The sequence below is a fragment of the Pipistrellus hanaki genome (genome assembly GCF_964339955.1).
Source record: "Pipistrellus hanaki genome assembly, chromosome: 3".
NCBI classification, from domain to species: Eukaryota; Metazoa; Chordata; class Mammalia; order Chiroptera; family Vespertilionidae; genus Pipistrellus; species Pipistrellus hanaki.
Window position 1 is genome coordinate 186,309,956 of NC_140505.1, and position 24,059 is coordinate 186,334,014.

At 44.1% G+C, this 24,059-nt stretch overlaps 1 protein-coding gene across 1 annotated transcript in view; it reads left to right on the forward strand.

Moving 5' to 3' along the window:
• The first annotated feature begins 8,089 nt into the window (after positions 1–8,089).
• The window catches only part of EP300 (EP300 lysine acetyltransferase), a 63,806-nt gene continuing 47,836 nt past the window's right edge, over positions 8,090–24,059 (forward strand). The window contains exons 1-2 of the mRNA XM_084879081.1: positions 8,090–8,306; positions 22,723–23,342. Coding sequence (XP_084735207.1) covers positions 8,213–8,306; positions 22,723–23,342 — 714 coding nt within the window. The 5' untranslated portion in view covers positions 8,090–8,212. The remainder of the gene's footprint in view (positions 8,307–22,722; positions 23,343–24,059) is intronic.

Consider the following 24,059-nt stretch of genomic DNA (forward strand, 5'->3'; position numbering starts at 1 on the left):
TCTGTCTCTTCTGCCCTCCTTGGGAGTACTGTTTTAGAATGCAAAGGACCAAACTGGAGACCACGGCGTTCCTATGTTGAAGTCAATCAGATTTTTATTTACAATGCCGCTGAATTACCGCGCAGATGTGCAGCTGTATAGATCACCGATTCCAAACGAATCACCACAAGTTCCAAACGAAAACAAGCCCGAGGCCTCAGCCCAGACTCCCCAGCGCGGCCCACGAGGTCCTCCGGGCCTGGCTGGGTCCCCTTTTCCACATCCTCTCCTACCTGGGCACCCCATTAGCGCACGCTTCAGGCTTGGTGGGCAGCATCCAGGCACCAGAGTGACACGTGCTTTCACTCACAAATCACCCATCCTGGTTTGTCCTGAGAGAGCCTCCGTCCCTCTGTCCGCCATCCCCGTGAGCTCTGAGTCTCTCTCCAACCAGATAGTGTGCCCAGAGGCGGGAACAGCGGCTTGTCCGTCTTGAAATCCACAGTACCCAGCAGAGTGCACGGAGCAGACGCCCAGGAAAAGGTTGGTTCAGGGTATAGAGAGTGTAGATTCGCCAAAACCGGTTTGGCTCAGTGGATGGAGCGTTGGCCTACGGACAGAAGGGTCCCGGGTTCGATTCCGGTCAAGGGCATTCCGGTCAAGGCAGCTGATCGATGTTTCTCTCCCATCGATGTTTCTAACTCTCTATCCCTCTCCCTTCCTCTCTGTAAAAACTCAATAAAATATGTATTTTTAAAAAGGGACCTGTAAGCTGAAACCTGAGGGTGTTGGCATTAGACACCTAATTCAAAGGGGTGGGCAAGCAGTGGCCACCTCTGGCACATGAAATTTTATCCTGACAACCAAGAGGATCAATGAAAGGCTGTTTTATTTGTCTTATAATGCTTGTTGGTTCTGGTTTCACAGACCTCACCAACAATGGAATGTGTAGGATGAAAGCTCCCAGCACTGTTAACAGTTTGGTGCATATTCTTTCAGCTTCTAACTCATTGTTATTGTTTACTACACTTATAAAATAGAGCCATCTTATACCCGCTGTTCTTTACTTTTCGTTTTGTCCTTAGCAGTATATGGATATATTTTTGTGGCGGTACATATGGAGCTACTCGTTTTTATTTTTATTTATTTTTTTTTTCAACATTAAGTACAACTTTATTACCATATATTTCTTAAGATCATTCATGGCACATTGCCCCTGAATCCCTAAATATGCAGTTAAAGGTGTTTTCAGAAATGACTACGAAACTGAGCTAAAATAATTTCAGAAGTCAAGTAGATATGAATCTTGGCCAGAGAGCTCCTTAATTTCTCATCTTCTATAAACAGCTTCACAAATCATTTGGAAAATCAGCCTAGATGTACACATAATAAACCACATTTCCTGTCCATTCTTGAAGTTGAACTTTCTCAAGAAATGATTGAACAGCACCTGTCTTTGAAGATGGCAGTAAGGCCTGACCCTAATAATCAAGCTCTGGTTCTAGATCAGTTTTCTGTGTTGGACTGGTCAGGAGTCACTTCCTCCAGCATCTTCATCAATGAACTTAAGTGATTATGCGTTAGTATTATCTTCTCTTTTAGCATTCCACTTTGTCACTGGAAAGGCAGAAGTGACCTTTCAATGCACCCAGGGCAGCATGGGTAGAATACAGATGGAAACCAATGGGAATCTCACGGGAACTACAGAATAAAAGGTTGTAAGTGCTGCCTTGAGTAAACCTTTGATGCCAACAAGGAAGGGAACTTCCAGAAGAACGTTATTCGTGACCCCTGCGTGTCCCACTCCATGGACGTCGCAGAAGAGGATCTGTCAAGTGTCTTAGTGCCATCCCAAACGTCAGCCTCCCGCAGCTTCGCGTTCGGAGAGCGATGCCGCCGCGGCCGGGCAGCCATCTTCCCGCTGCCGTCGCCTGGAGCTACTCGTTTTTAAATTACTGTATAATATTGCATCGTTGTAAGCCTAGGGGATAGTCATTGTTTAATTTTTTTACTGTGATAAAATATATGTAACATAAAAGTTACCATTTGGGCCCTGGCTGGTTTGGCTCACTGGATAGAGCGTCGGCCTGCGGACTGAAGGGTCCCAGATCCAATTCCGGTCAAGGGCACCTGCTCTGGCTGTGGGCTCGCAGGAGGCAGCCAATCGATGATTCTCTCTCATCATGGTTATTTCTCTCTCTCCCTACCTCTCCCTACCTCTCCCTTCCTCTGTGGAATCAATAAAATATTAAAAGTTACCATGTGGGACCATTAAGATTTTTAAGTGAATGGTGGTAAAACACACAAAACATAAAATGTATCATCCTAACCGTTTTTTAAGTGCACAGTTCAGTGGCAATCAGTGCATTCACACGGTTGTACAACCTTCACCACCATCCATCTCCAGAAGTTTCTCATGTGCCAACCTGACCCTCTGTCCCTGTTAAACAGCAACCCCCCACTCTCCTCAGCCCCTGGCACCCCCCATTCTACTTTCTGAACCTATGACTCTGACCACTTTAATTACTTCATTTGAGTGGAATAATATCCATGGTGGTTTTATCTTCTTTTTAAATATATATATATTTTATTGATTTTTTACAGAGAGGAAGAGAGAGGGACAGAGAGTTAGAAACATTGATGAGAAAGAGAAACATCGATCAGCTGCCTCCTGCACACTCCCCACTGGGGATGTGCCCACAACCAAGGTACATGCCCTTGACCGGAATCGAACCCGGGACCTTTCAGTCCACAGGCCGATGCTCTAGCCACTGAGCCAAACTGGTCAGGGCATCCATAATGTTTTTTTTAACCATTCATCTGGAGATGAGCTGTTGGTTTGTTTCTTCTTTCCTTGGGTTGGGGAGAGACTACTGCGATGCCACAGGGAACATTTTCATATACAGCAATCCCCCTTACCTATGGGCCATCTGTCCCAAGACCCCAGTGGGTGCCTGTAACCACAGTTCCGCGCCCCATACGTACCACGTACCGGTTATGGCTTCTCTTTGGCACACCCCAGGTGCCAGCATCACTACTCTTGCACTTATTGTTCAGTAAAATAAGGATAACCTGAACACAAGCCCTGTGGTATCTCCACAGTCAATCTAATAACCGAGACAGCTGTGCGTATACAGTGTGGAGATGCTGAACAAAGAAACGATTCGCATCGCATCCCAGGCGGGACAGAGCGGGACACAGTGAGATTTCATCGCACGACTGAGAACGGCGCACGGTTGAAAATGTACCAATTGTTTATTTTGGTAAGTTTCCATTTAGTATTTTTGGGCAATGGTTGACCGAGGGTTACTGAAACTGTGGAAAGTTAAACGGCGGATAAAGAAAGACTACTGATACATCTCTGTACTCTCGTACAACACATCCTAGACATACCGGGGTTTTCAAAGTCTGCAAACATTTGGCACGAACCTAAAAGTTTATACCAGGCGTTGTTTCCACTAACAGTGTATGAAAGCACCAGCTCTCCACGCTCTCACTAATACTGGCTATTAAAATTTTTTCAAGGACAGAAGTAATTGGTTGATTCTTGTATGTGCCCTGCCAGGGATCAAACCCGCATCCTTGGCCCATTGGGACGATGCTCTAACCAACTGAGCGACACGGCCAGGGCTCAAGAACAGATTTCATTAAAGGTATGATATAAATAAAAATGTATTTTTACAAATGCTGGCAACAGTGTAGAACAGTATCTAAATCGACAATTTCTTTTTTTAAAATATATTTTTATTAATTTCAGAGAGGAACAGAGAGGGAGAGAAACATCAATGATGAGAATTATTGATTGGCTGCCTCCTGGACGCCCCCTACTGGGGATCAAGCCTACAACCTGGGCATGTGCCCCTGATTGGGAATCGAACCTGGGACCCTTCAACGCGCCATCCACGGAGCCAAACCAGTGAGGACTAAATCGATAATTTCTTTTAAAAAATGTGCAGCCACGTTCACAATCCTGAGCACATTCACATTTGTGGCAGCAACCCAAGTTCCTGAACCATTTTTGCCTTGACAAGTATTTTGGAAAAAATGCTGTTGAGGCCACTCCTATGAGAACCCTTTTTAATTTTTGCCCATAAGTAATGCTTGCACATGGTACGACGTTCATTTGATTGGAAGGTGATTCAGGAAGTGGGGCCCATAGGACTTGATGATTGGGTGTGTGAAAGAAGGAATGGGAGGACCATGTGGATTCATGGCGTGCAGTTTTCCAGCTGGACTAGCAGGAGGACAGTGGGATCGCGCATAGGAAGAAGGTATGGAACCTGAGAAGGGGCATGTACAGGCTAAGGCTGCGGTACCTGTGGGTCACGTGGGTAGCATCTTGGCCATATGCAGCTGATGACTTTATCTGGAGGTTATGCCGCTCTCCTATTCTGGTGCCCGCTCTCTAGGGGTCTCCTTTTTGGCCATCAGGGCACCTGGAAAGCCGGATTAGTCATCTGGAGGATTCAAGTGAACAGAGAGTGCGGTAAAGGAGACAGGTGATCCTGTGAGACATTTCCTTCTGACCAGGAGGCCAGGCTCTCGGCCCTGCAGCTCCTTGCCTGCAGCCATCACAGTTTCATTCTCCTGGCAACTCTTCTGAGTGAGGTGAGGTCCTTTCCCTTTTAGAACAAATAGGACTCGAAGCAGCTAAGGTATCTGAGTGCTCACTATTTGCCAGGCGCTGCTTACTCTTCGCTACAATAAAGTGGACCTCCTCAGGAAATCCCTTAGCCTTCCCAAGTCACCCTGCTGCTGAGCGGCAGAACCAGAATTTAAACCCAGTCCTGCCTGACTGCAGTGCAACTGCTTTCACCTGACAACCTCTCCTATCTCCTGTGTGTTCCTCTGCCCTCCCCCACGCCGCCCCCCCAGCTCAACTCCACTCCCCCCACCCCCACCCCAGCCCCTGGCAGACAATTCCTTCTTCATGAATGCACTTTTAATCTACACAACTGGTTACACTGCCGTTTGATTAGGTTATACATAATCCGTGCCGGTGATTCAATTCTGCTCTCTGGAAACCATCTGAAGTCGCATCTTGATTGCATTAGTGTGGTTCTGTTTGCTCCAGCCGCTTCCAACGCGGCTGACTTCGGGGTTCCAGGTAAAGACGCAGAAAAGGGCACCCCAAGAGGGGGCAGAACCCCGGGTTACAGAGCTCTTCCTCTGGGCAGGCCCATGGCTCCCGACTCCAGACCTTCCTTTCATCTTCCAGAAGCTTCCTGAACCTGGTCCCACAGTGGTTTTGGCTGAGCGGGACAGGCATGTTCGAATGCTGCTGAGACTCAAGATGGATCCTCTGCAGAACTAGGCAGAGGTTTTCCCAAAGGTTAGAAATTCTTCCAAAAACTCAGGTGAGCAACCTCCCACAAGGAAACCACCGGCCGTGCTTCCAGGCGCTGTCCACATTCTTTGTTCTGTTTACTGTGAATGTGGGCATAAGTGATTGAAAATAACCGAAGGCCAACTTTGACCTTAGCCCATATTGGATCCATTCTATAACAACTTTTATTTTTTTAATTAAAAAATATTTTCATTGAGTTCAGAGAGGAAGGGAGAGGGAGAGAGAGAGAAATAACCGCACACTGGGGATGGAGCCCGCACCCCGGCTCCTGTCCTTGGCTGGAATCGAACCGGAGGCCTTCAGTCCACAAGCCAACACTCCATCTACTGAGCCAAACCAGCGAGGGCCTTTAGCAACTTTTATAAGCTAATTGCCCTTTCAACTTGCTGCTTTTCTACTGCAGTTTGGATGAATTAGGCCTGAACATTACACAACTTACTTTATCCTTGTTGGCAACCTGAGCTTCAGCTCAAGGTGTTCACTCCTAGGTTCTTATTTACTCTCATCGTTCATTTAAAATGCAAACCATAACAACAAAAACTGAAGGGAACTCAACAAGAAGCAAGCACCAACTGAGGCGCATAATACTTTAAGTATGTTAAAAAGCTCTTAACTCTCTCCACAGACGCTGGTTTGGGGGTTTCCTTGGGGAGCACTAACGGCTTTCTCAAGTACCCATTTACCCCCGGCCAAACCCAGGGAACCCCGCCATGTGCAGGAATGTGAGCAGGAGCGGCCCTCCTCCGCAGAGCCCTGGTCTCGCACAGCGCACTTTATTTAAGCATCTCCTACATCCTTAACATTACCTTTAGCGCATTACATCTTTGTTTTTCCCCCATAATTACATTATCTTGAAGGCACTGCATAAACGTGGTTTTTTATTAAGCTGGTCTATTGGGGGGAGGGGGTTGAAAAGAAATGCTTTCTAATATCCTCAGGCCCCAGATGAGTTCAGAAAAAAATAAAAATAAAAATTCCAGGCCCCTGTGGTGGCAGGGGTATCGGGTAGGGGCGTGTGGGCACGTGGTGGGCCAGAAACGAATTTGGGTCTGGTCCTACAACGTCTGGTCCCACTGCTGTGATTTTTGTTTCCCGGTTCTCAAAATGATGTATGTGCGTTGTCAAAATAATTGTAAAAATCAGAGAAAAAGTAAACAACTCGCGATCGGTGTGATTTTTTAGGGAGTAAACCGTTCGCTTTGGGGAAGCGATGGAGAGAAGAGGACACATTGGGTCTCTGGCCCGGAACGCCGGGCAGCAGGGTACCCCCGATGGACGGATCCAATCGGGGTTCGAAAGGCCGGCGGGCCCAGGGCGCAGGGCCCAGGGCGCAGGGCGCAGGACCATCTCCTCCTCCGCCACCTGCGCGGTGACTGGCGCCTCCCCGGGCCCCGCCACCCGGTTCCTGCGGTCCCCTCCGCGGAGACCCAGCCCGGGGACCTTCCCCGTAAGTGTCTACCGACCGAAAATAGGTCCCGGGTCCGGCCCCGGCCCCCCGCACGTCCTCCCCTTTAAAGGGAGCCACCAGGCGGCGCCGGGGGGAGTTTGCGGAAGCGCCGGCCGCGGCCGGGCCGGGCCGGGCGGGGCGGGTCCCGCGGGGCGCTGGCCCCGCCCCCGGCCCTCTCCCCCATTGTGCGAGCCGCTCGCGCCCAGGCCCCGCCCCGGAGCCCCGCCCCCGGAGCCAGGCCCCGCCCCTCGCACCCTCCCTTGGCTCATTTCCGGCCGCCGCCGCTACCGCTAGCCCGTCAGGAGGGTTCGGCGGAGGGAAGAAACAACAGCCGCCATCTTGTTTGTGTGCTAGGCCGGGGGGAGCGAGGGCCGGGCCGGCGGGCCAGCGGGACGCCGGGCGGAGTGCGGACCGCGGGAGCCGGGGCGCGGAGGGGCGCCGGGCCGGGGGAGAGGCGGCAGCGGCCGCGACAGTCGCGGGGGGCCCGGGGCGCACGAGCCGAAGCGAAGCCGCCGAGCCCGAGCCCCCTCCCGCCCGCACACACCCCCGCCGCGGCTCGGGAGCCGGGCCGGCGTCGCCGCCTTCGGGGGGGACCCTTACATAAGCCCGCGCCCCGCGGCGCCTTCCCCGCCGCCAGGGCGGCCCCGAGCGGAGCCCGGGAGGGGGCGGCGCTCCCGGCCCCTGGCCGCCGGCGGAGCGGCCGGAGCGGCGGGCGCGGAGGCCCCGGAGGAGCGGAGGCTGCCGCTGCGCCACCGCCGCCGCCGGGCCTCCTTCCTCGGCGGCGCGGCGTCCGCTCGGGCGGCGGCGCCGTGCGGGCCGGCGAGCTCCGCGCCCGGCGTCCTGGCCGCGCCTCCGCCGCCACCGCGCGATGTGAGGCGGCGGCGCCGGCCCGGCTCTCGGCGCGGCGGTCCGTGCGGCCATTAGCGGCGGCGGCGGCGGGGAGCGCGGAGGGTGGGGGCGCAGGCCGGGAGGGGGCCGGGAGGTGAGCGTGCCTCGTCGCCTCCTCCTCTCCCCCCCGCTCGCCCCCGCCTCCTGGTGGCGATGAGAAGGAGGAGGACAGCGCCGAGGAGGAAGAGGCTGATGGCGGCGGAGCTCCGGGAGACCTCGGCGCGGCGGGCACCGGCCGCGGCGGCCCGGGGACGGCGCCGCTAGAGCCGCGAGCGGCGGGATTCTCCGCGGCGGCCGCGCTCGCTCGCTCCTCGCCCGGCGGTGTGCGCCTCCTGCGGGCCTGGGCCCGGCCCGCACCTCACCTCTGTCGTCCGCATCCCCTCCCGGTCCCCGCGCCGGCGGGCGGCGCCGCGGAAAAAGGAACTCCCCCCCCCCCCCCCCGGCCGGCGGAGCCCCCGGCCCACCCCGGAGCGCGGGGCGGGGACCCGGAGGAAGAGGCTTCCCGGGGACTCTCGCTTTTCCTCGCCTGTGGATCTCCGAAAGAATTAAAAATGGCCGAGAATGTGGTGGAACCGGGGCCGCCTTCAGCCAAGCGGCCTAAACTCTCCTCTCCGGCCCTGTCGGCGTCGGCCAGCGACGGCACAGGTTAGTCCCGGCCCGGCCCGCACCTCCCGCCCGGCCCGCCGCTCCCGCACCGTTCTTCCCCGTGTGTGTGTGTGTGTGTGTCCCTCTCCCCCGATCGCTGTTAAAGGTGTTTGAATGAGCTGGTCCAAGACGTCCAGCAGCCCAACCATTTTCTCTGCCTCCTAATCCATTCGTTGCAACATTATGTCATATCGATGTGTGTGCTGGAATCGGAGCTGCTCCGCGGGGCCGGGGGAATGGCCTTTCTTATTATTATTGCTCCGTGCAGTTCAGTGTTGGGAATGCCAGTGCGGGAAGATTTGGGGGTTTGGGGTTTTTTTTTGTGTGTTTTTTTTAATATACGATTTTACTTTTCATTTTGTTGTTGGTAAAGGAGGAATTGCAAAATCTTTTCTCCTCGGTTTCTCTTACTCTGTTTCCACTACTTTCCACTCTTGAGTATTTTCGTGGCACAAGATTTTTTTTTCTGTTGAGAATGAGGGTGTCAAAAATAATCATCATCTTGATTTTATGGGTTTATGTGTATGTGTTCCAGGATTTCAGGTTTGACGTGAGAGGTTTAACGTCAGATGTGAAATTTGGTTTGAGTTCTTTTACCAAGCATTCCTAGCTTTTTTTTTTTTTTTTTTTTTTTTTTTTGCTTTTTTTTTTTTAAAGAATCAATATGGAGCGCAGTTCATTTTACATCTTCCAGTCTTAGGTTTAGGACCAAAATGTCTGAAACTCTGGGTTTTCGGGTTGGGGGAGAGAGGGGTATTTTCTTTGCAGTTCGCAGTCGCTTTCTCTTCGGCTGGGGAGGAAAAGAGGGGACTGGTTTTGGGGCATGAGTTACTTGGAGATCAAGCTAAGAAATGGAAAGCGTCCCGATCATGAATTGATGGGATATGTCCGAAATGTGCATTAGGTTTAGCATCTGTGTGTTTTTTCCTTGCTTTGGTTTAAACATGTTTGGGAGACTCCTGTTTAAAAAGCTCTACGAATCCTTTACTTCACTCAGCGCTGGGCTCCTTTCTCCAGAGAGAATCCAGGGAGACTTGCTTCCATCATGCCTTCCTCTCGGGTCCTTTGGTGCTGTCCTGGCGCCCGGTCTCTTTTGCTGTCAGCTGTTCGGGGGGCCAGGATGACGAAGAGGAAGAATGGCTGGCCGCCTGACAGTCCACAAGACGGTCCCCTTCCTCTGAGCATCTCCGACCCCCTCCCTCTGCCAGGGAGAGTGCTGTGGAGCTAAAGGCGTCCTGAGTTTGCAGAGAACTGGAAGCACCTTTCTAAGGCGGCTTCATTTTGAAGGGTGACATGTAAGGCTGGAGCTCACGTTTTTGTTTTTTTGTTTCTTTGTTTTAAGGGTTTTGGCAGAGTTCCTGTGCTTTAAGATGGTAACACCGGCAATGCATGGGCTTTGGTCTGTCCTTACTCCTTGAAGTTTCTGTAGTCTTCAGGGATTTTTCTTAACCCTCAGTTCATGCACATAAATATTGTATTCCTTTGCACTTATTAAAGTCACTCAGAAATTTTTACAGGTCACGATTAGACATGTCTTCACGAATAGATTTTTGGATTGTTTACTTTTTGTGTAAGGTGGTAATGGATTTCACATTTGAGTGAGCCAGTGGCTTGGGATATTTTAGAAAAAACTCCTCTTCTGTGCATTATCTTGATGACCCCTTATTGGAGTAGCTTAGTCTTGGAGTAATGCAGGCCTGCTCAGCTTCCAGACACCTCTGTTCAGGGCACTGCTGCCTCCTCCATACTCATTCATCTGTGGAGTTGGTAACTGTAGCGAACTCATTCTGGGATAGTGTTTCACATGTGTGTTACACAGAAACGATTTTGCTACTTGATATATCTTTGAATAGTTGTGAGACCTAAATGTATCAAGAGGGTTTTTGTAATAATAATAATTTAAAAAACCCTCTCAACATTGAGATGAACTCAGTCTTGGTACTAAGTGTTTATTTTAGTTAGCTTTCTCTGAATTTTATTGTGCAGGTTGGTTCCCAAACACCCAAGTCCCCCAATTAAGATTCTATTCCAATATTTTTGTTGTTGTTCATTTTTTAAATCTTAATAGTCTGGGTTTTGTTTTGTTTTTTGTTATTGTTGTAGGGGTGGGGAGGGAAGCGTCCAGAAAATACTGTCCCCCTGTGAGCTTGGTTGGTTCCCGTTACATTTTTATTCTCTTATTTTTTTGTCCACTGGTGTGTAGTATAAGTTTACAGGCAACTTCTAACAGAGATCCTTCACTTTTAACAACTTTAAGTTTTCAAATTTCTAACTTCTACATTTTGAGTTTTGAGTTGTCACCTAGACATTTTATAAATGTGAAAGTAAATCGTTCCTTATATTTGGTTGTGAATTTTATCTAGAACTGGTCAAAATGATGCCATAATTATAGACCACAGAAACTTTTTATTTTCTTAATAGTATTAGGTAGACGGACCAAGAGTTTGCTTGTGCCAGTTTTATAGGAAGGAAGACTAGAATCCAATTGGGTTGACATTCGAAAGCATTACAAAACAAATTAGCACAGGACTGGTGCAGAGTAAAAATGTGTTACTCAATGATTGTTCTAAAAAATTTCCAGGTTGATTCAAATAACTTGAGTTAAGTTTAAGTTTTCATTTGTTGGAATGAGTCGGAAGAGATTTATTTTTTAGCTTTTGCATCTTTATGTTCCTGTTTCAATATTTGCCCTTGAGTCATTGAAAGTTTTACTTTACTATGGTTAGGTCAGAACTATTTGATAAATCAAATGACTTATCCCCCCCCCCCCAAAAAAAAAAAAAAAAGATCATAAAAGTCACATGTAAAAAAAAAATTTGGTAAAATTATTGACAGAAAAGTTAGCAGGTAAGTCCTGGAAGAATTTCTTGAACCTGTTTCTAATAACCTGAGCAATGGGGATGATGTATGTTGCCTTCACTGCACGCTGGACAAGCACGGGTGACAGCACACAGCACTAGGATCTGGCATATACTAAGTAGGTAAAGATCTTTCTGGTCCTGGTATACTTTTGTGTCCCTACTGTGCACTTCCATGTCAGAATTGACTTGAGTTTATGCCTGTTTTTCATTTTAAAGGCACAGGACAGCTAGAATGTAAAATATACTCCATTTTAAATATTTGTGTGTGTGTGTGTGTGTGTGTGTGTGTGTGTGTATATATATATATATATATATATATATATATATATATATTATTTCAGAGAGGGAGAGAGAGAGAAGCATTAATGATAAGAGAGAATCATTGAGTGGCTGCCTCCTGCACACTCCACACGGGATTGAACCTGTAACCCGGCATGTGCCCTGACCAGGAATCGAACCATGACCTCCTGGTTCCTAGGTCGACACTCAACCACTGAGCTACGACAGCTGGGCTAAAATATACTGCATTTTAACCACTAGATTAATGTACACAATAGAGAAGTGGCAAGGATTTTTTTTTTTTTTTTTAATTTTGTTTTTGGTAAAGAGTGAGGAAGGAGGTTGGGTGTGAGGGTAGGGAGAGAGGAAGAGAGAGGGAGGGCCTGGGAAAAAATCAATGTGTGTGTGAGAGAGAGAGACATTAATTGATTGCCTCTCGCATGCACCCGACTTCATGCCCAGGATGGAGCCTGCAACCCAGGTACGTGCCCTTGACTGGGGCCAGTGCTCTAACCACTGAATAACACCTGCCAGGGCGTGGCAAGGATTTTTTAAATGTCAATTTTTACTTCCTCAAAATACCATTGTATATTAGCAGTTTATCATCCTAACCAATGTTTTTGGTGGAAGCCATTTCTTTTTTCAGCTCTTAAACCTGCCACATTATGTTTTAGTTTTTACACATTAATGTTTACATTAGAGTTCTCCTTCTGGAGTTTTTCAGCTCTAGCTCTTCGGCCAGTGAGAGATTACTGTAAAATTAAAGTGCAAGGCATTTTACCGAGTGCCTTGAACTCTGGCAGTTGCTTATTCTCAGAGCTTTGTAAGTTCATTTACAGGGAGGGCTTCAGGAAGGCTGGCTGTGCTTGATGCGAGGGCAGTGCCTGTTGTTAAATTGTAGTAAATCTTGTGTGTGTTACAATAGGGAGCTCTGGCCAGCCGGAGTCCATGTTCTGGTGCGGAGTAAGAGATGAGCTGTCACATCCAGCGAAGGGATGATGGGGATGGAGGAAAGGGTTCTGCCTTGGTTGCCTTTGGGTATTTTCTGTTTTACTTTGCTTTGTACCTTCTCCTTAGTCTAGTCTATAAAAAGGGGGAAGGGTGTGATTAAAACAGTAAATGGAGAATTGGTGCCTAGTGCTGTTTATAGGGGCGTTAAGTAGTAAATAAGAAAGGGGAAAAAATAGCAAAAATGTTGCAGATACAGTGGGAGTATAACTTCCTGGTATATTTATAAAAGTATTACAGGCCGAAACTGGTTTGGCTCAGTGGATAGAGTGTCAGCATGCGGACCCTTGGCTCGATTCCGGTCAAGGGCACGTACCTTGGTTGTGGGCACATCCCCAGTAGGAGGTGTGCAGGAGGCAGCTGATCGATGTTTCTAACTCTATCCCTCTCCCTCTCTGTAAAAAAATCAGTAAAATATATATATATTTTTAAAATATTCCAGGAGTTATTCTGCTAAACACTCATCAATTAATGGAAAAATAAGACATGCTTCTTTAGTGGGCTTTTTTGTTGTTGAGATTTTAGGGTTCTCTCCTTTTAGGATTTTTGGAGTTGAATTTTTTAGTGTGGCTTAATTTGAACCTTGGCCAGGTAACTTAATTGGTTAGAGCAGTGGTCGCCAACTGGTGGTCCGTGAGGTCCGAAAGGTTGGCGACCGCTTGGTTAGAGCATCATCCCCATGTGCCAAGGTTGTGTGTTCCGTGAAAGAACCAACCGATGAATGCAAAAATAAGTGGGACAAGAAGTTTCTCTTCCTCCCTCGCCCCCTTCCTCTCTAAAATCAATAAGTTTAAGAAATTAATGAGTAAGTTAAAATTTAAATTATGCCAAGTGTAAAATTTTTACAACACTGAATTTTGCCAGTGATTTTTTCCCCCCCATGTGATGGTCGTTTTCTTTTAAATTTTCCGTGGGAATTTTTTATTATTCAGTTCTCAAAAACAGGTTTAATAGAATAAATATTAATTGAGGTGTTAAGCCTCTTCTAAACAATTTGGATCTTATTTGTTTTTAGATGTAGATCTTTTTAAATAAATGGCCAAGAAGGTAATTAGAAGTAATTTGGTGTTGAGAGAGAGAGAGAGAGAGAGAAAGAAATGAAAACTACTGGGGGGGAAATGAGTGGTTAAAAGATTGTGTTTTGAAGTCAGACTACGTACTAGAGTTCAGATCCCAGGCCTGCCTTTATTTGTGAACCTTAGGCCAGTTTCTTAACTTCTCTGTATTAGCTTCCTCACCTATGGCACCCACCCTATAGTATTGTGGCAAAGAATCAATGAGGATTCTCTTTATCATATGCTTAAGATAGTGCTTGCTATAGCATAGTGTGTACTCATTAATTGTTAACTTTTTAACTTCACTACTAAGTAATAATGGTAGATTTTTAAAAACTTAAAATTTATTGATTTTGAGAGAGAGGGGGGCGGGGAAAGGGGGAGAGAGGAACATGGATTTGTTGTTTATGCATTCATTGGTTGCATAAAACTTTGGCATATTAAGATGGTGCTCTGATCAATTAAGTGCCCGGCCAGGGCAGTGGCAGACTTTTTAATGACTATATAGAGATAGAAAAAGAAAGCCAAATACATGAAGTTCAGAGAGTAGTCTTAAAAGTAAGGCTTATGGTGCAGGGTTAGCCTAAGATCACCTACTCAGATTAAATTTTTTGAGAATATAAGAGTGTGACAGCAAAGATTAAAATAAAAGTACTACATATACTACTGTCACATAGGATCTTGTTTATGTAATTGAAATTAAAAATCAACAAAATTTTAAGGCATAATGATAAATCAGAAGACAGATTTTCTTGGAAATGCTTACGATAAGAATGGCTTTTTGCTAAAGAATTGTGTGGTTGAGCACTATTTTTTCTGTTACGTATCTGCTTATCTGGGTGTTAAAAGAATACTTTCTTATAAAGGAGGAGGAAGGAAAGTAGAAGGAGCAGTGCAGTGCTTCTCAAATTTTTTTGACTATACACAAGAACTATATTTTGCATGTAAAAACAGAGACCCTGTCTTAACAAGTGAACACATAATATTACCCTTTTTGTAATATCTGCATTTTTATTTGTAATCATTGCATTTCATAGTTGTGACCCACTATATTGAGTTCATGCCTCTCTATTGGCTTATGACCCACAATTTGAAAAATATTGGCTTAAAAAAGTTGACAAGGTAACAGTTGTCCTGTATTGGACCAACATTTTCTCTATGCTAGGTATTTGTCTTCAGTACAGGGAATACTCTGAGTATCCTGGAATTCATAGATAGGGGAGGAGAACAACGTTCGAGTCTGGTGTGACGCACACTGTATTTGGAAGTACAGTGTATATTGGCAGAAACAGGAACACCTCGTCTGTAGTACTATGACTCTGGTGGCTGTCTTTGAGGAAATGGTGTCTGGTTTTGGGATCTGAAGGATAGATGTAGGGTTCGTTAGTAAGAGCAAACCAAACTGGGAACAAGAGAGGATGGCCTGTCAGGTCCCTGTAAGTTCCATCTGGCTGGGAGGAGCAAGAAATGTCCGGAGAGATGGACAGGGGGCCGATATGCAGAGCTTATCATGCTTATTGGAGTTTAGACTCCGTGTTAGCTCTTTTAAATGAATGGAGCAGTATTGTACCTCAGATGATTGGCTAAGTGAGGAATTATTTGGATAGGAAGAGGGAAAAATCTGAATTGGGATTCTGGCTGTGATGAGGGTGGCCTGCCTGGATTAGAAGGTGGAAAGAAGTGAAAAAGACTTGAGGAAAGGCGATGGTCAACAGGATTGAGATGTTAGGAAATTGCGATGGAGGAATCAAGGATAAGTTCCAAGTTTCAAGTTAGGGCAGCTGGACTGGTGAGGATGCCATTCACTGAGATAGCAAACAGAGGAAAAGAATATCTGTGTCTAGCTGTGGGAGGGGTGGTTACGATGAGTTAAATTTGGGACAATTTGAAGTGTGAGTCTCCTACATGGAGTGGTCACTGTTTTTATTTGGTGTGCCTTTCTTTCACCTCAGCCCAGAAACATTACTACTCACCAAGGCTGAGGCGCTCTGAATTAAAGATGAATTAAGTTAGTTTCTTCTCTCAAGTCCTTTAGGATGTGGTGGGGTTGGTATACATGTATACATAATTTTCCCATAAATTATACTCCGTACGTTTTTAAAACAATCTGAATAAAGGCAGAGAATCGGAATGATTTCTAACAGGGTGGGTTACTGTATTGGGGAAAAACTTTATAAAGAAATTTAGGGCCCTACCTGGTTTGGCTCAGTGGATAGAGCGTCGGCCTGCAGACTGAAAGGTCCGGGTTCGATTCCGGTCAAGGGCATGTACCTTGGTTGCGGGCACATCCCCAGTAGGAGGTGTGCAGGGGACAGCTGATAGATGTTTCTCTCTCATCAATGTTTCTAACTCTCTATCCCTCTCTCTTCCTCTCTGTAAGAAAATCAATAAAATTAAACAAAAATTAGGAGAGTTTGAGAGGTAACTTACTTTTTCATACAAGTAGGAAAATTGTGTATTTTAGGTGGAACAATACAAGTGATTCTTTTATTATTATTATTGAAGATATAGTCATTGATTTGAGAGAGACACACACACACATTGATTGATTGCCTCCAGCACCTGCCCCAACAGGGAATTGAACTTGCAACCTAGGTATGTGCCCTGACCAGGAACAGAACAGACAACGTTTTGGTGTACAGGACAGTGCTACAACCAACTGAGCCACACAGTCAGGGCCAAATACTAGCTGTTCTTATGTGATTGGAATACAGACTGTGTGGTAGAATAAACACCATAAAATGGGAGACAGATTGAAAAGGATATTGGGGTCCTTTTATGAAGAAACAGGCTAAGGCATTTGACATTCATCTTACCATCGGGAGAAAGATCTATGAGCCAGGGGAGTGACATGGTCAGGGAAAGTGGAAAGACCAATTCTGGTGGTGGTGAACAGAATCAGCAGCAGGAAAAGATCCTAGTGGTAAGAGGACCATGGGTATGTCACTTATCTCTTGAAATGCGTTTGTCATATGCATTCATCATTTGTAATTACCAAAGTGAATTTTTTTAAGATCCAAGTTTTGCTTTGGCTTGGTTGCTCAGTTGGTTGGAGTGCCATCTATTGCACCAAAAGATGGCGGGTTCGATCCCTGGTCCAGGCATGTAGCGGAGGGAACTGATCAATATTTCTCTCTCACATAATGTTTCTCTCCCTCCTCCCCCTCAGTCCCTTCCTTGGGTGAGGATTAAAATAAAAACTCCAAGTTTTGTTTACCAGTTGACATAATTATAGAATATAGCAGATAGTCCTACCACTACAGAGTTGGATTATTTACAGGTTTGAGTTAATAGGACTCATATTCAATAACAAAATAGTATAATCTTAGGGAAGCCAGTATTAGCGCCAGTTACTGTAGCTATACAATGAGGAATCAGTCATTTCACACTCGAGTCTTCCCTAGCATGGGCAGTGTTCCAAGAGAAGTGAGTAGGATGGATATTTATTTTCCCAATTGCTCTTCAGCCAAAACTGTTCTGCTTTTTTGTTTTGTTTTGTGTGTGTTTCCCCCCCCCCCATATAAACACTATCAAGATAATCCTGAAGGATACTTTTGCTCTAGCTTAATAAATATGCTTATTTATATGCTTTAAAATCTTTTAGAATCTTTAAGAGGTATTTCATTGGTTCTTTTTTATTTTTTTAATGTATTTTTATCAATTTCAAAGAGGAGGGAGAGAGAGAGAGAGAGAGAGAATCATTCATCAGCTGCCTCCTGCACATCCCTACTGGGGTTTGAATAAAACTGCAACCTCCTGGCTCATAGGTTGACACTCAGTCACTGAGCCATGCTTGCTGGGTTCATTGGTTCTTACAACAATTCCATGAGGGGGGGAGATAGAATACGTTTTTTACTACCACGATTGGGACATGACAGCTCAGTGAGGTCAGCTTGAAGGCTTGGGTTTAAATCCAGGTCTTTAGATTCCTTGAGCAGTGCCAAGTTAGATACCAGCGGTTGCTGATGGCATTTAGGAATCATAAATGCCCAGAACTTTGAGGAACAATCAAAATAGCAAAAGAGAAATAATGACAGTCAGTGATAACATGAAAGTCAAAGTATATGTGACTTTTTTTTTTTACATAGTCTTCCAGTTTTAATCAGTAGTTAAAAGTAGTTTAAAGTTGATATAAGAGAACTTTTTATAAAGTTATACCCAATCAAATACAAGTAATTATAGTATACAGTTGTAAAATTGCTAAAAAACATCTTATTCCATGAGCATATCCTAGGTGCTATAGGAAATGTAAATAATAAATGAGACCCCTTTTTCAGATACTTATAATTTGGTAAAGAAGTAAGATGTACACAAATATTATTTAGCTGTAATAAAAGATGGACGATACACAGTACATAGTTGAGATTGTAACAAAATGAGACATCTTGGGAAATAGGATTACTGGGATCAGAGTTGAAAACCTGAGTGGTAACTACAGTTAGTCTGTTGAATGTATAGGATTACCAGTAAAAAAAGAATGATCCTAAACCTTTATTTTTCAAGATCTATCCATGTAAACCCTCCTGTTGGCTTCAAAATGGAGCCTAATTTTGTAATGTGAGATCACGCTTTGCATAAACATAAAACAACAACCAAGTGCATTGAGCTTTAGAATCCTTCTATATGATAAAAGGCTAATACGCAAATTGTCCCCTCCATCAGGAGTTTAACTGGGGGCAGGGCCACCTGGCCAAACGCTGGGGTCCCTCCCCCCAGCCCCATTGGCCCGGACCGCACCTGTGCACACATTTGTGCACTGGCCCTCTAGTAAGTTAAATGAAAATCATCAAGACTGTGGGCCTAGAGTAAGATTTCTATATTACTGAGGTTAATTTCTCCTCAGTGAACTCTATATATCAGGGGTCTTCAAACTACGGCCCGCGGGCCACATGCAGCCCGCAGAGGAGTCTGATCCGGCCCGCCAGGTTTTTTGGGCAGTGAGCGCAGCCGAGGTGTTAGAGTAGGAATTAGTAGTTCATATAGTCCGGCCCTCCAGCTCTCTGAGGGACCGTGATCTGGCCTCCACTTTAAAAAGTTTGAGGACCCCTGCTATATATGGCTGTTACCTGCTTCTGACATTGAGATGATTAATAAGAATGATACAGTTATTGAAAGTGCCTGATGAAAGTTTGCTCTTATTATTATAAACCAGTCTTAACTCCTATTCTATTGAATTATAATACTCGATAACATTTTCATATTTTTATGTGTCAGGCAATGTTTTAAATACTTTACACATATTAACTCATTTAATCCTCACAAATAACCTATAAGTATTGAAGTAATAAGCATATGGAAGACCTCTATCCTATTGAATTGAAATTTTCAATACATGGTTTTTACTGGCCATACTTTCTTATTTATACAGAGTTGGAAACTAGGTTCTTCTGTATATACTTTAGAACCATCTTGTCTGGTTCCCTTAAAAACTGTAAGGATTTTTATTGGCATTGCATTGAATCTTTTGGGGCAGAATTATTTATATATAAATGTCTTTATATAATATCAAGGATTTGTATCCAGATGTTTGGGATATTATTCTACTTATGTAGTCTTTACTTTCACAACTTACATATATTTTTAGAAACATATTGTTAGATTTTTTTTTTTGTTTCCCCCATGCTATCATAAATTGTATTAAATTTTTTTCTAAACATTTATCACTGATGTACAGAAATGTTGTTTAATTTTTTAATGTTTGTGGTATATTTAATCACTGTGCTACCCTCTCACTATTTCCATTTCTTTGCTTTGGACTTTCTATATTGATTTATCTCCATAAAATAAGTTGTGTTTCTTCTCAGTCTTTTAACTTATCTTTTTTTTTTTTTTTTTTTAATATTATTGAGTAGAAGTGGCTATCATGAGTATCTGTTTTGGTCTGATGCTAGACTACTTTTAATGTTGGTCCATTATGCATATTTGCTGTCAGTTTTTAGGTTTTGGAAGAAACTATCAATTTAAAGATTTTTTAAAATGTGATTTGGTATTGAATTTTATCCAGTGCTTTTCTTGTTCCACTTATTTATGCTTCATTGGTTGGTTCTTGTATGTGCCCTCACCAGGGGGTCCAGCCTGCAACCTTAGTGCATCAGAGTGATGTTCTTAGCGAGTGAGCTCCGGGCCAGGGCCTCCAGTGCCGCTCTTACAGCTATTGAGATTAACCTTATATTTTCTTCTTTGTTAATATGGTAGATGACCATCTATGTACTTATAGATAGTCTAAGGTTCCATTGCAAACCTTTCCCCTTGGATTCCTGAGATATCCCAACTTGATCAATACATTTTTAAGGCACTAATGAGCTGGATTGCTTGCTTTCTTTTCTTTCAAGGGTTTTTGCTTCTTTGTTCATAATTTTTACTGGCTGTTATGATTTTTAGAGTATTCTGTTTTTTTTTTAAGATATACTTTTATTGATTCCAGAGAGGAAGGGAAAGGGAGAGAAGAGTTAGAAACATCAGTGAGAGAATCACTGATCAGCTGCCTCCTGCACGCCCCCTCCTGAGGATTGGACCACAACCCAGGCCTGTGCCCCTGACTAGAACCAAACACGAGACCCTTCAGTTTGCAGGCTGACGCTCTATCCACTGAGCCAAACCAGCCAGGGCTCTATTTTCTAGAAGCTTTTTGTGTAAGATAAAGTTGTCTTTTCCTTGAAAGGTCTGAAGGATATGTCTGTAGAAACATTTAGATCTGGTGTTTTCTTTATGGAAAGACTAACCAATGATATATTTTTGTTAATAGTAATGGGGTTACTCAGGCTTTCTATATCTCCTCCTTTTAAACTTTTTTTTAAAATATATTTTATTGATTTTGTACAGAGAGGAAGGGAGAGGGATAGAGAGTTAGAAACATCGAGAGAGAGTCATCGATCAACTGCCTTTTGCACACCCCCTACTGGGGATGTGCCCGCAACCAAGGTACATGCCCTTGACCAGAATCGAACCCGGGACCCTTCAGTCCACAAGTTGACGCTCTATCTATTGAGCCAAACCGGTTTCGGCTCCTTTTAAACTTTTTAAATGGGAAATTTCAATTCAGTAGGACAGAGAACTTCCATATGCTTATTATTTCAAGTTACCAGTATTTTTGTCTGCCTTTCCCCCGCCCCCGTCTTTTTACAACTGGTTTGAATCAGAACTTAAACAAGGTATATCTAGTTGTTGACTCTCATTTGATATCTGTTCTCATTCTCTTTTTGCATTGATTTGTTGGAGAAACTGGGACATTTATTCTTTATAATTTATTTTTGATAAGGTTTGGTGAGTGTTTTATCAGGAATTCATTTATGTCTCTTCAAATTTTTTTGTATGAAGTTGATTAGTATTGTTGCTTTCTCATTTTATTTTTTTTCCCTTAATTTTCCCAGAAGTTTATTACTCCTTCAAATAACCAAATTTTGGTTTGTTGATACCTTCTCAGTTGCATCTCTGTCTTTCTCATGTTGATAATTAACTGCTTTTTTATCTTTTTAAAAAAATATGTTGCCCTAGCCGGTTTGGCTTAGTGGATAGAGCGCCGGCCTGTGAACTGAAGGGTCGCAGGTTTGATTCTGGTCAAGGATACATTACTGGGTTGTGGGCTTGATCCCCAGTGAGATCGAGCCAGTCAATGATTCTCTCTCATTGATGTTTCTATTTCTCTCTCCATCTCCGTTCCTCTCTGAAATCAATAAAAGTCTATTTTTTAAAATATATGTTTTTTTTTTTGTTTTTTTTTTAAGTGAGAGGAAGAGATGGGTGAGAAACATGGATTGGCTGCCTTCTTCATGCCCTCTACTGGGGATCAAATTCCCGACCTCTTGGCACAGGGTACCTTGCTCAACCAACTGAGCCACACCGGCCAAGCTGCTTTTTATCTTTGATTATCTTCCTGCTATATTCGGTTTCTTTTCTGATTTCCTCTTTAATTTGTCACTTAGGTATATGTGCATTTTTTAAAATTTCTAAATGGGCAGAGATTTTTAATTTTCCCTAACTGTGCAACTGTAAAAATACATTTCTTTGTATACTTCCGGGGAAAAGTAGGATGCAAAATTGCTCATAAAGTATGTATGATCCCAGTTTTGTGAGTTATGTAAGTAAAAATGATTAAGGAAATATATCAGTATAGTAAAGTCTTCTTTGAGTAATGATATCAGATATGTTTTAAGACTTACATTCCAAAACTATTCATAAGATACCTTTTATTCTTTTTTTTTTAAATGTATTATATTGATTTTTTTTTTTTTTAAGAGAGAGCAGGGGAGAAGGATTCAGAGATAGAAACACATCCATGAGAGAGAAACATCATCATTGATTGGCTGCCTCCTGCACACCCCCCACAGAGGATTGAGCTGCAACCCAAGCATGTGCCCTGACTGGGATTGAACTGGTTCCTGGCTCGATGCTCACCCATTGAGCTACACCAGCCGGGCCAGACTCCTTTTATTATAATGTGTGGGCACATAGGATTTTTTCAGAAGGAGAGAAATTCTGTAAAAGTCTGGACTCTAATCATGTCCTGAGAACCTGGGACCATTTGGTTCAATTAAAATATGACCAGAATGCTTAACTGTGTTAGGCATTAGGCAAGGTGATAGATTTGTGCTCTCCAAAGAGCTATAGGATGGGGCAGGAGTGGGTGGGGAGGGGAGAGAGACGGACACTAACGGTTTCAGTGCTGGGATAGAGGCTGTAAGAACCGGAAGGGCATGCAAAGGAGTTAGTTGTGCTTAAAAGCAAGATTGGTTGGACCAAATAGATCACTTACAGTGGAATCTTCTTGTCTTCTAATGGGACAGTCAGTTGTAGAGTCAGGTATATTCAATTATTAAACACCCAGTAATGCCTATTTAATATGAAAACTACCTGGAGAATTAAAAGGGAAGAAAACTCAGCAGAAGAGAGAGAGAGAAAGAAAAAAAGAAAACTCAAATACCTAAATACAAACTTTTAGCAACTCATAATGGGTATTGTACTGAGATTTTAGTCCTTCTTCGTTGGCCTTATTTAAATACAGTTAAGTGTTTAACTTTGGTATGATCAAACATTCTCCTATTTTTAAATATGCAAATATCAAAAAAGGCTTTTTAGTATAACATGAAAAACCTCAATACAAATACATAGTATTCCATAGAGTGCGGTGTAGAAATGTAATGTTTATCAATAACAAAATATAAAGCAGTTTTTAATTTTGATTTTGTCTAACTTTACCTTTTCTCTTGCTTTCAGATTTTGGCTCTCTATTTGACTTGGAGCATGACTTACCAGATGAATTAATCAATTCTACAGAATTGGGACTGACCAATGGTGGTGATATTAGTCAGCTTCAGACAAGTCTTGGCATGGTACAAGATGCAGCCTCTAAACATAAACAACTGTCGGAATTGCTACGGTCTGGTAGTTCCCCTAACCTCAACATGGGGGTTGGTGGTCCAGGCCAAGGCATGGCCAGCCAGGCCCAACAGAACAGTCCTGGATTGGGTTTGATAAACAGCATGGTCAAGAGCCCAATCCCCAACATGGGGATGGGCACGAGTGGACCAAGTCAGGGCCCCACCCCCCCATCTGCAGCAGGCCTGATGAACAGTCCAGTAAATCAGCCTGCCATGGGAATGAACACAGGGATGAATGCTGGCATGAACCCTGGAATGTTGACTGCAGGCAATGGACAGGGGATGATGCCCAATCAAGTCATGAATGGTTCAATCGGAGCCGGCAGGGGGCGACCTAACATGCAGTACCCAAACCCAGGCATGGGGAACGCTGGCAACTTAATAACTGAGCCCCTGCAGCAAGGCTCGCCCCAGATGGGAGGCCAGGCGGGCCTGAGAGGCCCCCAGCCTCTGAAGGTAAGTGCGTGCTGCCACTGTTTTTAGTGTCCAGGGTTGGAGGGGGGGGGTGAGGTCAGGTCACTTATTTTTATTGTTCATATTTAATCTTCTCACATTGTGTAGCGTTTTCCACGTATTTTTTTGCTAAGGCTCTATAAATCCTAAGTATTGTCACAAATTTTATGAAGCTCTTCTGTTAAGTAAAACATTTTACACAGCTAATTGGTATACCTTCACAGTTTGTTCCAAATTTTTGCCAGCTAATTCCTATTCTCTCTGGCACAAGTATGATGTGAGGATATTTTCATATTATTTCTAAACCCACTTTAGCCTTCATATCCTCCTTATAAAAGTGCAGTCGGAGATAACTGCCATTATACTGTCTTCAGGCGGACTTCATTTGTTTACACTGTTTTATTCCTGGTTTTTAAGAGATGTTTCTTTATTACAAGCTCTTTTTAAATGTTATTTTTCCTTATTGCTTGATGGAAATTAAGGTGTATTCCTTTATTATGAAACCTTAGCTAATATTCCAGGTTCAAATGCTTACTTTTAGTTTAATGAATTAGAGAATGCTAAGTATGTTTTTAAAAAAAAAACTTAAAATGAGCTCTCTCTATGTAATTAAGACATTTTAAACACATTCTTGATGCTTATTCTGCCATATTTTTCCTGTATATATTATTCCTTTTTCTTAAAATGGTATCACACTATAGTTGCCACTGCCTGGGATAT